Raw genomic sequence first — 17,482 nt, 5'->3', positions numbered from 1 at the left:
CCCAGGCTCCCCTTTGCTCAGCACACAGGGGCACGGAGCAGGGCCGGCTCCATGCCCGGGCCAGGCTGCCAGGGGCTCCCAGTGCGGTGGCCCTGCCCAGGGCAGCGCGGCCTCAGCGAGGGCTCCCGGCTCCGCAGCACAGACCAAGCCTGCAGCATCTCGGGTGCACCCACAAACGTGTGGCCCCTGCAGCGCAGCGTCCATATCGGCAAGAGGAACCTCATTAATGGCTGCCTCCAGTTCAATTACATGTGGGATAATGAGGTGTGGCAAGCTTTTTACATGCTTAGATCATCCTTTCCTAAGTCTCTAAATCTATCCTGTAGATTTTATTTACCCTAATCCTGCACTTTCTATTTTGTGTAAATTGGACTGATCATGAATCTCCACATTTCATCCAAATAACAGAAAATTCCCACAACATACCTGGATCTACACATGACAAGACAGACCCAAAGTTACCGAGCTTGTGGGATCCACCTGATAACAGATTATGCTTCCCACACAGCAATTTAACATTAGGGAAACAATACTAGAAAAATACATGAGAAATACCTGTCAAAATACAATTTGTTACAATGCTGAGATACTAGCAGATGCCACACACTGATAAACACAAAACCCCAAAATTACTTGTTACTAACTTAAAGGTTAGTAATTTAAAATATTTTAGCTACCAGAACAATACTTTAAAATTACATGACATTGCCTGGTGTCTACCAGAGTATAAAGCTGGCTATGTCAGTTCTGGAGTGGAAGATGACCTCTCACAAGTTCATTAGTGTCAAACAAACACATAAGGCAAGGTGCCATGAAACCTCACTTTCATTTTTTTAAAACCTCCGAGCTGTACATTTTCCACTGCCAAGCAGCCTCTGGACAAAAACCTTTCATAAGCATCAATCAGCGCTGGAGTTCTTACTCAGTAGTTAAAGTAACCACAGAAACAACTTAAAAGCTTTAAAAACCACACACGAAAAGCTTAGAGAACGAAAATCAAATCCCAATTTAGCTGCACCTAAGGATGCAACTGAATGGCATAATCTGATTAACAAACTACTTTTTTTTCCTTTAGATATGAAAAGATACAAGGATGGCTGACTACAGCAATGATTTTGCAGAGCTTAATATTCCAAAAGAGAACTTGAACTTTTAAGATTAAAGTCCTACCAAATAGGGAGGATAACTAAAACGGAAACCTTCACAGAGTCTGTATCAATATTAAACACAATAAAATGCATCTAATTCTTCACTCAATGTAAGTTGCTTAGAAACCAGAAGAATGGCAACTACGTTACCAAAAAACGTGTAAACTGAGTTTGATGTGGATGTGGGAATTCAGATCATTTTAACATAAGGGAATAGGACCACAACTTTTGCAACAACGAGAGCTGAAACAATGAACGTGCAGCCTCCTTGATCCTGGATACTGAGAGCAGCCACAGAACAAACTCTGTTCCATGGATTCCCTCAACAGGCCCTTCCGGGATAGCCTGTTTCGTCTTTCTCTCCATTAACCTTTTGACGGAAGTGAAACAAGACTCTCAACCCACTTAAGAAAAATATCTGATATAAAATTGTGCTACAACAGAAATCTTAAATTCTGCAGTTCTGCTTAAGATGTTTTAAAAAGAAAAAAAAAGTGCTAACACTGCAGGATGCTGTTGCTGACCAAGGCTCCCTGTGAGTCCCATAGAGTGAAGAGCACCACCAAATCCAACACTTCAATGTGCTCACACGTTACTACTGACAGTCTTAAACTCCATTCTGCTTCATAAGATGTGCTTCACCCTAACAAATATTAAGAAAAGATACGACCTTACAGATAAGTTCAGAAGGAAACTATATGTGGGAAAAAGAAAACAGTAAGAACAAGGAAAGACATCCAAACTGGAAAGCCCCTTCCAGAAAAAGGCATCTTCTCTATGTCTACGTAGTAAGAAACTGTTTAAGGATTACCAAACCCAGTAGGTTTAATGCTCTTTCAACAGAACTGACAGGCAAGTGTACACAGAACTCTGTAACAGGGCTCAGTGACTGAGTATAAGGTGCTTCATTTTTATTGTAAAACACTGACCATTGCCCTTTAAAGATTCTGTGTCTTTCAAAATTGAAAGGCTTACGTGTGTGTGTGTGTGCTTGTACATACACAGCCAGTCCAGCTTCGGGAGAGGGCAATCCAGGAGGGCCTGGGGAGCCCAGTGTCCCAGTCTGTCCAGTTAGGACAAGGCAATCCAGTCACACCACTACCAACACCGACCAGGAGCTGCAGAACCATTCCTGCCAAGTGGAGCCATCCATAGCCAGCCTTCTGGGACAGGACACAGGCTGCTGTCATGGAAAATACATGCATGAGGGAAGAGCAACATTTAATTCTTTTGCTCTTGAGACTCTGGAAAGACCAGAAAAAGAGAGAAACTAGCATGGAATGGGAAGAAAACACATTACAGCCTGAGTAAAAAGAAGCAGTGAAGTGCACTGAGTGAGAAACAACCCAGGTAAAATTAGAATAAATGGTTTAAATGGTAAACCTTTGCCAACTCTGCTCGTACTTGACATTATTTGCTCACTTTCTGGCATTTATTTCTGCACCCTGGATTACTTCAGCAGTCCACAAAATATTAATGTTCTCCTGTATCTCTTAAAAAAACCAATCAATTTTTAAAGAAAACAGTGAAAAATAGAGGCTATTCAGACCACTGAAGTAATTTGCATACGTGTTTCAAGGGCAGGATCTTTTTTTGAGGGGAGGTGTTTATATGCACGTGGGATACATCACTGGAATTAGCTTCTGAAAAGACATTCACCACATTAAATACTCAATGCTCAGCAAAAAAGCTTAAGCTCTTAAATAACTGACAAGAGCAGCTGAAAGTGGGCAAAGCAACACAGGATAATCAAAAACAGCTCCATATTTTAAGCATGAAACAATGCTTCTTCTGTTGCAAGGTATTTTTAGAGTAACAACAAAAAGTCAAACTGAAACTTAAAAGTATTCCGTTCCAAGTTCAATTTTCCAGACAGTGGATGTGTACTTTATGCACCACAAATGCCCTTTGCTCTTAAAATTCAAAGCCTAATTTGGACAGAAAAAACCAACAGAATTTGCATGTTTAGATTTTAAACGGCAAACTTATTTTATTTAATGGCCTTTCAATTTTCCAGAATGGTACCTGAAACCTAGATGCTCTCAGCTGGGTTCAGAGTGTATTAGTCAGAAATGCTGAGTGAGATGTTATGCAAGACAGGGGGGTTCAAACACGCATTTAGCTGACCATGGTCAGCTGAGAATCAAACCTTTACTGCTACAGGGAAGTAATTCTTAAAACAGTCAGTTTTAAAATAAGGATTAAATAGTGGGTCTGGGTCTTAAGAAAAGGTTAGGCTTTTCTGCATAACAACTTCACTTTTCTTTGAGAGCAGCAATTTAGTGGCCACTAGCAATAAAAACAACAACCAAATAATAAAAAACCCCAAACCACAAAAATCAAAAAACCAAAACCCAAAAAAACCAAAACTCAAAACCCAGTGACAGTGAATTTCAGCACATTTCTGTTTATCATTCCAAGTGCTGCCCCGGTGCTGCACATCAGGCTTTTAACAGGGGCCTTGGCTGAAATGAAAGAGAGAAAGTAAAACAGGGATGGTGGAACCTCATATGAGGGATCACAGCTCATGCCTTTGAAAGACATTTTACTTATGAAAAAGAATACTAAGTATAATCTCAATTTCTTAATTGTATCTGACGTGAATAAAAGAGAGGAAATTCCAAATTCACAGATTTCGTCCAACTTGATCAGTATACAATATTCCTAAAGGGAATGGCAGACAAACAAAAGTAACTAACGATATGCCAGTCTACAATGGAATATAATGCAGAAGTAAAGCATCCACTCTACAAACATTCAACACTCTGTACACGCGTATTTAAGTCAAAGATACTTACACAAAGACACCTGAATACAAGAAGAAGGAAACTAATGCAAATGTAAACTAGGTCTTAAAGAGTATTGATCTACCAGATCTGAATCAAACAAGACACAAGAAAGATTTATTAATATGGACCCTTTTTGCAGACCAAATTTAAAAAATCCAAATATGCAGGCAATCACTGAAAGTCTGATGCATACAAATCCATAAGCACTTCAGTAATTTTTATTTCAGAAATCAAAACCACCCATCTTGTTTCTCCGGATTCTCTGCCTTTAAAGCACTATGTTGCTACATTCTAAACATTACCTTTTTGTTGGCATAATAATCTGTCCCTTGTTATTTGAGCACTACTATTAATGTCTAATAAGCCTTGAAACTGGAAAACCTAAAAGTCCCAACTACTTACCACATTAAATTTCTACTGACATCAATGAAGTTTTCATGCATACCATGTACTACATTTGATGTTCAGCTTCTGATGGGATTTAGCGCAGGAAGGACACTGCAAACTAAGCACAATACTGCCATTGTTCGTGTTCCTTCAGGCCTGATATTGGGTCAACAGAATGACAATGCTCATGCTACTAGAAAGCCATCTGAAATAACTGAGTATGTTCCACAGAAATTTAAAATACAGGATTTTCTTTTCTTTTTAAATTAAAATACATTACATGTATTTTATACTGAATGACCTTTTGCTTAGTAAGTAAAAAAAAAAAAAAAGGTAGATTCTCAAATGCAAGCAAGTTGCTGACTTTGGGACAGTTAAAGAAAACAACTGTAATTATATACTGGAAAGCAGCTGGCAGTACAGAAACCCAACAGGAATTACTAATACAAATTTCTCTCTGAAGTATTTTTAAGCACTTAAGAATGAGTAGCTCTGTAGAATTCCTAAACCATATCATAATTAAGAAGTATTTTTTGTTTATATTCTGAAGCTTCTTATGTATATTCTTTTTCACCTCACTGCAGGCATAGATAGGACTTACAGGTAATCTGGTAGAACTTTAATTTGAACAACGGTCTTCTGGATGTGATTGCTTGAACTGTGTCACTAACACACACAATTTCTGTGCTATACTAAAATAAAAACAGCCAGCTCCTTTCAGCTGAGGCCAAAGGCACAAAATCTCTTTGTGGTTACAGAGGCCAAGTTAAAAACCTCAAGGAAATAAACTAGACAACAAGTAAACCTCAACAATGAAAACACAGGAGAGAGCACAGAAAGACACAGTTCTACAGTAGGTAGAAAGAAACACACAGCAGAAAAAGACAAAGAGCTGAGATTACCTTAAATCTAGAAAATAAAGTCCATTAACAAAGCAAAGCAAAAGGCAAAGAGCAAGGAAAGAGAACACGCACCCTCAGCAGAGGTCACAAGATGAGACATCTCTGTCACAATCCCACTGGAGAGACACCTCCCAGGGAATCTCTAGAGGACTTGGAAACTTTGCAAGAGTTTAAAGAGAAAATATTTATTTGACGACAATAAACTGACAAAGAGGAGAAAGTACCACTTTTTACTTTGTTTCTGGGACTGACTAAAAAACTTGAGAAACAAAGGGAAACTGTGTGAGTAACTGCTGTACATTTCCAGCTCAATGTATGTGAGACACATAAACCTACCTATTACTTTCTGGGACACAAAAATTAATCTTCCTGTTTACCCTCTTCCTGCTTGGTTTCAAACATTCCCAAAATAGTTTTCTGTTTCTTTAAGGTTATAGGTGCAGACTGTGGGTTTTTCCCCCTCAGGTTCTGTCCTTTACGAAGTACGTACATCACTAATGCAAGGAAGGACAAAGCAAAAGAAAAATCAACTCATAGACAGTTATCTCTGTTGTATGGAAATAACTATGTCTGAAGGGCTGTAAAGACAGGTTGCTTCATGCTGCAGAAAACCAGAAAAAATCTGTATGCAGAAAAAGTTGTATGTCTGGGTTGTTTGAAATTTTGTTTGTTTGGCACATCTGTTTACCTAAGTAGGATACCACCTTGTCTTCAAATCCACATTTAGAAATACATTCCGTAAGTTTTGCTTTCTAAAGCTATTCTACACATAACTTGCTGCCAACACAGCTCTTTTCACCTGTGTTCACGTATGTTTGCACAAACTGATAATTACATATGTGCATGTTTAAACACACTAATTTGGCTTCATTTAGATTTTACCTAATTCTACAATAGCCACTACCTAGCTATCAACGTCTCCCAGCCACATCTAAATAAACCCCTTTTCAACAAAATGACTGTAGAAGAATTTCTACTGAAGCACCTGCAGGGTCTGAGCCCAACTATGTACCCCTAATTACTGCTTTTGGTGCTTCCTGAGGCATCATTTTCCCAAAAGTGACGTTCCCACATGACAGCCTTCCACCTGATCAAGGCAGAAGTGATTTCTACAAAGATGTTCTACAACCCTTCAGCAGAGCACTTCAGTCTCTCTCTCAAAGCATCAATACAAATTCTTGCAACCCTCTTTTTCAAGATAACTCTGAATTTAAAAATCTATTAAAAACTGCAATCAACATTCCCAGCAGCTATTTCAAAAATGTTATGCACAGCTTCAGCTCTTAAGCCCTTAAGTCAGGGCAAATGAGAAATTCTAACATTAAAATCCACACGAGCTACTGTTAAGAAAAGTCCTAATTTCTTTTTGTCCTTTAACCCTTTTACATTTTTAAATATTACAGCTGCGCCTGCCTTCAATCTAGAAAAAAGCACCACCATTCCTACTTGCACTAGTTCCACAAGCCTATCCAGCTGTAAAACCCATAAAATAGAGCTAACACACAAACAGGAAGTTCTATTCAGTCAAACAGGAATCATCCCGCTCAGATCTGAATTATGCACACTTCCAGGCGTTCCTTTCATGTAACCCATGGGACAACTGGGGTTACTTCAGTTTAAGAGTAAGCTGCTGCAGTTTAGCCTAAACCCCTTCCAATTTGACTCCAAACTGTCACGTGTGGTCAAGGCACAGCTGCAACCCATCACCCTGGTGTCCCTCCTATGCTGGCTGGGCTGCCCACTATGACCCACATGGATTTTACTACCTTCTAGCTCCTCAGCATCACTCCTAAACCATGACTATACTGAAAAAAGACCATGGCAGTCTTTCCAGTTGTGTTCAGGGTGGCCCTACTGAGATGCGCTGTCCCCTTCCTTCCACGTTCGGAAGCTCTGAAAAACCTGAAAACTTTTTCAGAACTTCATAAGCAAAAAATCAAATCCATGTGCCCACAGAGCTGAGAGAAGCATCTAAATGTACTATCACGTTCCTCTCTCCAACAGCACTTTGAAGAATGGCCGTACCTGCATCTGTCCTATCTCTCTAGTCAGCTCCCATTGCTGGGGTGCATTTCAACTCTCTTTAGAGAGCAGGAAATTTTAAGCTGTTGTTCCTATTCCATATCCAAAGGGCCCTGAAGTGGGACAACTCTACAATCAAAAAACCCCTTCAATTTCTCACTGTTTTCAGTTTAAAGACCAGGGAGACAGACAAGTGAGCAAAAATAAGCTCTACAAAGACCAATGTTCTTTGCCTTGCTTCACATCTTTTCTAAAAGTGGACAAATGTGTTACAGCTGAAAGAACTGGAATGTCCTCTGGAACAACAGAGAAAGCTAATAAACTGGACATAACTTCACAGGAAGTCCTGGATGTAACACAGAACAGAACAAAATGCACTCATCTCTTTCCAAACTTTTCACATCATCTTCAAATGCAAAATAAGCCAAAATTTCTGAAACCCTAAGTAAAAATTATTTACTTTCTTTTAAAAAGCTGCTCCTGAACTCCTCCTTGCTCCAGCTCTCACCAGTCAGGCATTATTCACTATCAATTTTTCTCAATACTTGGTTTCCATAACATCTAATTAATACACGAAACTCCAGAGCTCTGCTTAAAAAACAACAACAAAAAACCCCAAGCAAACAAACGCACCAAACCAAAAATTAAACCAAAAAACTTCCCACTCTCTAACTCTTCCCTCACTGCTCAGAAATACAGCAACAATATATTTGCAAAAACAGAGAGAAAAATCCTCTTTTGCACACATTAATCCAGACAGATGTCATGAGATCCTAAAATAAAAAAACATGCTTTCTGACCTACAGGAAAAAGGCTTTTCCAAGCTTCAGATTTTAATCAAAGCCTGGTCAGAGCTCCATTCCTTCTGAGCTTAAACCAACTCCCATCTAGTATTTTAAGAAAAAATGTACCAGTGAAAGCCTCACCACAGGAATCTTTAGCCCACTCTGTTTAAACAACCCCAGCTGGTAACTTCAAGTCAGCAGCACACACAAAATTAACAGGATGCCTTTCGTCTTGCTCTGTGATCATTTCTGTGCATCTCTGATCGCGTGTCAATGTTTTTTCTAGTCAGCATAGCTCCCATCATTCAGTCACTTCGAAAGGAACTGTGGCAGAGTGCAAACTTCACAATACCACAAAAATTTCCCGAAGAACAACACATTACCTGCCAGATGAACTCAGAACCAGTTTTTGCAAAAGAACAGTGAAAATACCCTCCCCTTGTAGGGCTCAGTGTAACTGTATAGTTCTAGAAGCTGAAATGCCAGACACATATATAACTTGCTTTCCAAAAAAATAAGACTGTGTTGTTTTACAAGTTCCAATAAATAAGGATGTGGCAGCTTTATTATTATGCTCTGTTCTCTATACATTTAAGAAATATTTGGATTTACTTATATTTTACTCTGGGAGTAAGAAGTTCGCGTTGCCAAAGAGCATAAATTTACTCTTAGGGATAATTCAGGATCAAACTCATCAGAAAATCAGGAATGTTAGTCTACTTTAATAGTTTGAAGTTAAAAATAAAACTCTGAAAAACAAGTAACTTTCACTCAGGTCCATGAGCTTTGCATCCACTGCAGGAAAGACTTCAGCATGCCTGGCACAGAGCAGGCAGGTTCACACCACTCACCAACGCCTGGAATATCTACAACTACTGCTCCTCCTCAACAAGCATTGCTGGGCCTGCTCTGCCCTTGAAAATAGCAATGGGAGCTCTTAGTTACCCTTCTTCCTGGAAAGTAATGCAGGTAAGTAGTGGCCTACTAAATTTATGGTTAATAGTAATATAAGTTTTATTTTAAGTAAGATTTGTTGATAATGATTAACTTGACCTTCAAAAAAATCTCTGTAGTTAAAGCAAAAACTAGAACATAGTAGAAACCTGATAACCAGCTTAATAACTTCTCACTAATTCAATTATTTTTTTTCAAAAGATATACATAATAAAAATTCTATTGCCCATAATACATAACCAGTTTTGAGGTTTTTCATATTGTAATGAATAAGCAGTTTAAACTGCATTTCTGTAGTTGAGGGTTCGGCAGGCCTGGCCCCGGGCCGTGTAGGAGCTGGCAGCATAGTACACACAGCCTGCTCTCAGTATTTCTAGGGCAACAACCAGGAACAACTGCTCTCACCCGTCCTGCCCGGTGGTGATGCAGGAATAAGTGCACTGGATCCGCCTTGCAGGCAGGCTGAGACCTGCAGCGCCTGCTCCGCAGGCAGCAGCTGGGGGAGGTGGGCAGAGAGCTGCCCCGGGGATGGGCATCGCTGCACCACAGAACGGACAGTCCTGGGTTTGCTGTGCACAACTCATCTGGGGTATAAAACATTGCATTAATATTCATACCTGGGTCTTTCTTGGTCCCTTTTCCACCCTCCCGGCTCTTTTTTAGAACGGCCTTTAACATTTTAAATGTTGCTCCTAGAGTAATGGAGAGAAACAAAAATAAATGCAATGTCCATGCCCACAAGTCGAAACAAAATACAGACAGGATCAATACAAATAAAACAGTGAGGTAATTAGCAGAAACTTTCTGGCAGCCACATTTATTTCTTACAATATCACTTGGTTAAGCAAAGTACTGATGTGCAAGGAATGTTTTAATACTTGAACTAAGCAACTAAGAGTTTGCTGTCCTCTGGTACAGAAGAATAATGCAGCATTCTCCACATTCCACATCCAATTACAGTTACAGGGCTAAACCTGAGTAAGTTGCTGTAAGACACTCCAGAAAAAATAAGCTAAAATCAAGCTCTAACTCCTGACAGTTCAGCAGCCTGACTGGGAGCAATGGGAGCAGCCTGGTGTCAGTTGGGAATGCCAACTGCAAGACTGTAAAACGGATAGCAGCAGGACATGGTACCACCCCTGTTCTGTCCCTGCACACAGCACATAGAGCGACAGAGGAACAAACTCCTGCGTCCCTGCAACGTTTTCTGCCTGCCACATGGCACACTTAACAATCAACCTCAAGTGAGCACCAGCTGCAGATTTCAGAGCAGTATTAAGTATAAGAAAAATGTATTTGGGCTGATAAACCTGAAAGACAGTTAAGTTGTTTCACATAAGTAACTTCAGTTACAGAGCAAGGAAAACAGAATGAAAGGTATTATGAAGAGCACTTCTTTTTCAAAAAGCTTTCTGGGAGCATCTATGAATTGTAATTTCATTTGCTTTCTCTACTGAAAAATTCGAAAGGTATCTAACACTGGAAATTTTGCAGTACAGAATATGCAACAAGAAGGGGGGGAAAAAGCAATTTGACTATGCTGTCTTACGTAACAGACTGCTATAAACCCCACATGAAATCAACAGGAAAAGCAAAAGTCCTCCATCCAAAAACTACGGATTCCTCAGAAAGTTGTCTTCATTTGATGAAATAAAGCAGAGAAAGAGAAATCAGTACAACAGAATTCTTCAGCTCCTATGAATAACCAGAAGCACATACAACTAACACTAATCAGAAGACTGGAAGGTTTCCAGAGCCTGGATCATACTCCACATGCAGCTCTCTGACAGCTTCATGCAGGTAACAGCCAGGCACACCAAGGGCTGGCTCCCACCCAGCCAGGGAACATGGCCAGAAGCTGTGCTGAGGAGTGGCACTCCCTGGTGCCACACACGGGCACAAGGCAGCGCATGCTGGGGCTCCTGCCGGCACACACAGGAGAGACACCACTACTGCTGTCCCTGCTCGCTGCCAGAGCAAACAGGTTCTGCAACACTTTCAGGTGGTTCCCAAAGGATATAAATTACTCAGCCCTCTCCAATTTCAGCATCAAGAAAATTGAAAAAGCTCACAAACACACCCCCAAAATTGGATCATCTAACCGAAAAAAGAAATGCACTGAAAGGAAGCAAATTATGATTATTAAAGCACAAATAAATTTATCAAAATAAGCATCACTATACTACACTAGAATGTTGAATGCCAGCTGGGGAAGGTGAAGCTTTTTTTTTTTAAAAAAAACCCCCATATACTCTATGTGTTTACAATATCAGCGACTGGGTACCAGCCATGTCCTACAGGCAAAGGCTATGTGCTAGTTCTCAACACGTCCAGCAATGTCCAAAAGGCTGGACTGAAATAACATGGTTAATGACAGCCCCCTGAACACTGCTCAAGGCTTTTTTAAATAAGGAAATGTCTCCTAAAATTCAAACACAAGATCATGAGAAGAAACAACTAAATGCAACACGAGGAAACACTCTCCCCTCTTTCATCGGCTAGGCTCCCCTCCTCTCTTGTCTGCACGAGCTAGATACAGACATAATCCACAACAGCAAAGAATTTTCTGAGATCAAGAAACAGCCCTGACAATCAGACACATTTAGTGAAGAAAACAGTGCTCAATCATATAATTCAAGGCTGAAACATAATGCATATGTAGAAAAATGGGAAGTCTAATTACAGCTGCAGAAACATTCTTAATGTGATATTCCCTAACTTCTGCCTAGCTTCAGAACATTGTTTCCCCTAAAAACACTTAGTATTGTATATTGTTGGTATTCTGCATGATAAATTTTACTTACAGGCCTTTTAAAAATCTCTTAAGTCATGCAGAACAATACTGACTTCATTAAAATTCCGTTTGTATCACCACATGAACATGGAAGAAATAGTCTATCTGAACTCTTGTTAATGTTCGCAGAGTGGGTCCCATCAAGCTCTGCCCTGAGATCTGACCACCAGATGCATTTTTAAATTATTTTTTTTCTCCACAAGTGATACAGCTTAATGGTGCAACCAGAACAAAAAATACAAGAGGGTAATTAGGAAATAATTTAGTTTTGCAGAGCAGATCTTCACAGGGAGCCTTACTGCAAGTGATGACAATGACATTGTTGCAAGGAGAACTGGCTCTTAAGACAAATATGGTAATAATAAAAGAACATTTACAGGACCTCAAACAGGTGCAGTGCTAAAAGAAACCCGCTGCAGCAGCTCAGAGAGAGAAGAAATGTGAGCTTTAAAAAAGCCAGTGTTAAAAATGGGTGCAGATAGGAATCCAATGGACAAAGAGGCCACAGGCACCAACAAACACAGGAGGTTCCCTCTGAACATCAGGAACATTTCCTCACTGTGAGGGTGACCACCATGGCCATGGGGTGCCCAGACAGGCTCCGGAGCCTCCCTCCTTGGAAGTACTCAAGAGCCACCTGGACAGTCCTGGCCAACTGGCTGTAGAAAACCCTTCCTGAGCAGGGCTGGACAAAGCAACTTCTCATGGACCCTTCCAACCTCAACCGCTCTGTGATTCAGGAAGAGGCTGAGCAGGACTGCCCTCGTATGGGTCCCTGGGGTACACCACAAGTTCCTGACTTTCCACTGGCCTTTGTGCCACTGACCACATGTCTTGCACCTGGTTTCATGTGGCACCACGTAGGTACACTGTTCCCTTGCAGTCTGTCCATCTGGGAGGTCAATGCACAGCAGGTAGGGATGCACAGCTTTCAAGAGATAACCCCCACCCACACCCAGAGAAGTGTCTTGAAATGTATCTAACATCCTGAGAGAAGGCGATGGAACAGCAGGAAACTAAACTGCGGCTCTCTTTGGTTGGTTCAGATACATTCCCTTTCCCCAGTACAACCCATCTTGGACTAAACCCCAAGCAGGGGCTGTCAACAACCAGCTCAGGGCACCTTCTGCTCTGAAGCAAACATCCTGGCACACACCAGAATAAAGACATTCCAAAAGCCTACTGTACTGCAGTAGAAAGCGCATTCTAACTCACTGCATCTTACTTTATGTAGCATATGCCTCCTAGTACAAGACCTAAAAATCCTAATTATCAGATTCCAAAAGGAAAGAAAACCAACTCCAAGCATCTCTTCTAAAGATGTACAAACACCCTCCCCAGATAACCTCCTAAGCTAAGACATCAAACAAAATAGAAGTCTCAATGTATTTGTTATGCACTGCTTTTTAAATAAATAATTTTTCTTTTTCCATACAAAAACCATCTGCCATGTTAGAAAGCCTGCATTATGCAATGGTAGGATCTGAAGCTGTTAATGAATTTCAGAATCTAAGAAAGGTATTTTACATACATAGCTAGAATAGAGTGGCAGGGGGAAGAAAAAAAAAAAAAGGAAGACCTGAAAAGCCACATATTATATTTAACTTCTTTATTTCGTGAATACGACAAGTATGAATTTTATATTAACCAGAACAGACAGGCTTGATATAGAACTGAAACTTTACAGTATATGTCATTCCTATTCTTAGAATATAGATAAGGGTTAATGAGAGATCAAATAAAAGGAATCAAGGACAATTCCATCCTAGATTTTCTCTTCTTGGAATTGAGGCCAATTTCCTTACTGTGCAAACAGTTCTTCAAGGATCTAGTCCAACAAAGAACAGAACCGGCATGCAAGATGGTTTCTTACTCAGACCACATTCAGTGTAGATATAAAAAGTGCCTACTACCTGGAAATAAAGTCCACTTCCTTCCTTTTCCCCTATAAAATGAAATGCAAAAATGAAAGAGAAGCACTTCCAAAGCAACTCACCTTTGCTATGTGAGTTCTGGAGTTAAGTGGACAGATCTAACCCTAGGGGCTGCAACAGCAAAGCGATAGCAGTGCTCTCTGTTTGCAAGCTGAAAGGTACAAAAAATAAACTGTCTTCTGAAGTAATGCTAAAACCACCACCTTGGATCCAGTATAACATCATTCACATTCCAGAGTGTGCAGGTGAACACTGAAGAAACAAACCAAATACTACAGCTTAGAAATACTACAGACAGTGTTATTTAAAAAATAAAAAAACAAACCCAAAAGATATACCAAAGTTATTTACACCTACTGTGACACTTATTGACAAAAGCACTTCAGGTAATGTATTTCTTCATACACATTGTTCACACCTCAGGAACACCGATTAAAGTGAACAGCAAGAGTGTGCATTTATAGCTCCTCATCCCTTGAACCAGGCACAGGATATTAGATCTTGTTTTGTTTTAATGATATCTATATTAATAGGATATTTTCCAGTAATGCTGGCACATTGTCCTTCTAAGCAGATTGTACTTTCTCTCTCCTCACAGCCAAGCTTAAGTAGAATCACTCCCTGACTCAGACTTCAGAAACCTTTTCAGCTACTGCAATTGCTTCACTTTGGCAAATAACTCCCGTTTACATTTTCTTAATTCCAACTTTTAAATACTGCCATGAAACCACTGTTTGTTGTTTGGTTTGGTTTTACTTGTTTGTTGCATTTTTTAAAGATTTAAAAACTATCATTTCCATTTCAAAATGGATATTAGATGCAGACTTGTTATCCCAGAGTGCTAATAATAATGTCCCAACAGAACTCTTCTGCTTGTTGAAGACCCGTCAGCTGCTGACAACACCAAAAGCATTTTCAACTGGATGCTGTTCTCCCACCAGTTCAACTGTTTTGTCTTCAGATGCAAAAGACATTCCATACAACTGCTTCCTGCTCAGAGCATGAAGGGAAAGGGCAGAAAGTCCCTTGATCAAGAATCTATAATGATCAGCTTCTTTATTAGTGACTCCAAAACATTGTCAGTTTTATAAAACACAAATCTTAGGTCATGGAAAGAGCTGGGAGCACAGGCATACACAACAGTTAAGTTCTCAACCTTTACAAGTTAAGTACTTCATTACCTGAGGAATCCCCTCTGAAAAGCAGAGGTGGAAAAATCTCTCCACATTTTCACTCAGCCTGCAAGCCTCTCCTTAAAACCCAGCAACTTCCTTGCAAGGGCATGTTTTCCACGTAAAGCTACTATTGAAGACACCAACATCAGGAACAAGATGATTCACAGCTCTTGTTCCACCTCCCTTACCTTTCAGAGAGGGTTATTTTCAAAGATCTACCCACAGGAGTTTATCACTACTGCAGAGGTCAAATAAACTAATCCCACATGGTACATAAGCACCTGAGCTAATGCCCATGAACTCCTGACATTTATATACTACCCACAGTTGTGTTCAAGCTTCCATATTTAGATCCTGAAAACCACTTTAGCATTTATTCACAAAGAAATAAAGGGTAGAACATCTTAGTCTACTGTCTGCACAGAAGTACTTAAGGATTTGCCACCTTTCAGTGTGGGATTTATTAAACACATACTTCAAATAATCTGTATTTTTTAAAGTGTATTTTGCATTTTTGAATCCAAAGATTCAAACATTTGAATCTCAAAATCCTAAGCTTCAAAAGAAAACTTCATTTAGTCAGAACTGCTTTCACTCTCTTCAAACGCATTCAGAGTGTCATTCTATGTGTCACACAGAAATGTTTCAACATTTCCCCTTTCTGGCAAATTCAAACTCCTTTAGCTGAACTGTAGATTTCAAACAAGAGGAATATACAGCAAAAAACAATACTTAAAGGAGCAAGGTATTACTGATGTAACAAATCAAGACAGTAAGTAAAAAATCCTTTCAAATCACTACACTTTGGGCCATCAGTATGCAGCATTTTGTAGTAAACAGAGGGCATATCCCCAGATACGAGACTACCAATTCATAAATGAACAGACATTTGAAGAGAACAGTGTTTTTACTTTTTTTTTTAAGATACAACTTCCAGTGAGATATATTTGTGTTATTCTGATTCAAATGCATGAAAGAAAATGGTAAAGCATACACTGGAGAGGTCTGTCCCTGACCCTTTGTCCCTACAACCAAGTGGCATATATATTTCCAAGAGGCTATATTTAGCCAGACCCACTAAAGTTATACAGTTATCATTGAAATATTTTTATACAATACTCTGAGCAACTATGGTCTTTACCCTTTGTAGGTGTTTCTCATGCAGAAAGATCAATACAGATACAAAACTGACAAGCTATATTGCATCTGTGTCATTTGCTCCTCAATCATCTAATTATTATTAAAATTACCTATGAGATACTGCACATTTTCTCCCTCTCATCTGACCCCGTGAAAGCTATGCAGCAGTTTAACAGGAAACTGCAAAAGAACAGCAAGGTTCCCAGTTTGCTGTTAACTTCTGAAGTAGAATTATGCCCTGAAGCACTATTAAAATACAATAAGAGGCGAAAGATGAGGAAGTGTGAGAATAACCTCATTATCATGTTAGCTGTTAGAATGTGCTTTTGCAGTAGTTTTTTTCCCACCAGTCTGGATCTAGATTTCATTTCCCAGATGCCACAGATGTAACTATTCTGCCCTGCAATCACCCAGTTTTCTGCTACTTTACACTTTTACCAAATTGCTGATTATTATAGCCAGTGTCCCTGAGGACTGCCAACACAGGGGAAAAACTGTTCTCTTCACTTGACTGCTGTCCAAAAATCTTGGGCAGGTGCCAGACACTGCAAAAATGACTCTTTATCACTATTTCAGAGATTACTGTCCCCCAGCTACTTGTTACTACCCTGAAGCACTGAGGATACTGATCCTCATAGAAGCAGACACAGAAGACTCAGAAGCCAGAACTATTCACTTCAAGGGTCCTAAGCACCTGTTTGAACCAACCGAAAGGATTCGGCAATCATGCAGATGGAGAATCACAAGTGGAATCAGCTGTCTGTCTACACTGGGGAAGAAGAGCAGCAGCTGTCAACACAACCTGAAAATCATAACCGTTCATGACTTTTTCTTGTATGGAAAATATCTGACCACAGCAGAGGTGTTTTAGCCTTCTTATTCCCATTCTGCTGAGACCCTCCAGAGAAAATGCCAAGACCACAGCCATCTACCCTTTTCTACAGAGTTTTCCCTTTCTTCAGTTATGACTTAGAAAACAAAATGAAAACAAACTAAACCAAACAAAACCCCAGACCAGGTCAGTATTATGTCCAGAATACGGAAGAGGTGACTTTTTTCATCATCACAGCTACTTTCCAGGTCTTCAATTAATCTAGTATGCCTGAGATTTTTATTTTTTTTAAAGAAACATCACACTAACACAGACAGCTGTATTTCCTTGAATGATAATATAAGATGGTGCTGATAAAACTCAAAGCTTATTTCTATTACAGTTCCTTATAATATCTAGTTCCAAATCTCCTGTATTCTTCACCCTTCTTATCAGGTATTTTCAGGATTTTATTCTCTGCTTTTTCATGGAATTTTCCTCCTATTTTACTAACAGTTTTCTCCTATAACTACAGGTCTCTATTTAAACATTGACACCAAATACAGGTGCGTGTTCTGGTCTATCTTTTCTCCCCCATGTCAGCTACCCTTAGAAACTCTGGCACAGTATGTTTTCTATAA

The 17,482-nt window shown here is 39.7% G+C and overlaps 1 protein-coding gene across 7 annotated transcripts in view; it reads right to left on the bottom strand.

The window, feature by feature from the left end:
- TANC1 (tetratricopeptide repeat, ankyrin repeat and coiled-coil containing 1) overlaps window positions 1-17,482 on the bottom strand; it is a 66,550-nt gene that overhangs the window by 39,836 nt on the left and 9,232 nt on the right. For 3 of the 7 annotated variants that reach the window (XM_048309939.1, XM_048309940.1, XM_048309944.1), the window contains exons 1-2: window positions 4,340-4,416; window positions 2,261-2,331 (exon numbers count right to left, since the gene is read on the bottom strand). In XM_048309939.1, coding sequence (XP_048165896.1) covers window positions 2,261-2,331; window positions 4,340-4,380 — 112 coding nt within the window. In that variant the 5' untranslated portion in view covers window positions 4,381-4,416. Of the gene's footprint in view, window positions 1-2,260; window positions 2,332-4,339; window positions 4,429-9,604; window positions 9,680-17,482 lie in introns of those variants that run through there. The other 4 variants (XM_048309945.1, XM_048309942.1, XM_048309943.1 and 1 more) reach the window with 2 other exon arrangements.

This window comes from Corvus hawaiiensis, chromosome 7 (assembly GCF_020740725.1).
Source record: "Corvus hawaiiensis isolate bCorHaw1 chromosome 7, bCorHaw1.pri.cur, whole genome shotgun sequence".
Classification (NCBI taxonomy): Eukaryota; Metazoa; Chordata; class Aves; order Passeriformes; family Corvidae; genus Corvus; species Corvus hawaiiensis.
The sequence above is the reverse complement of the archived record's forward strand: the minus strand, read 5'-3'. Positions and strand labels throughout refer to the sequence as shown.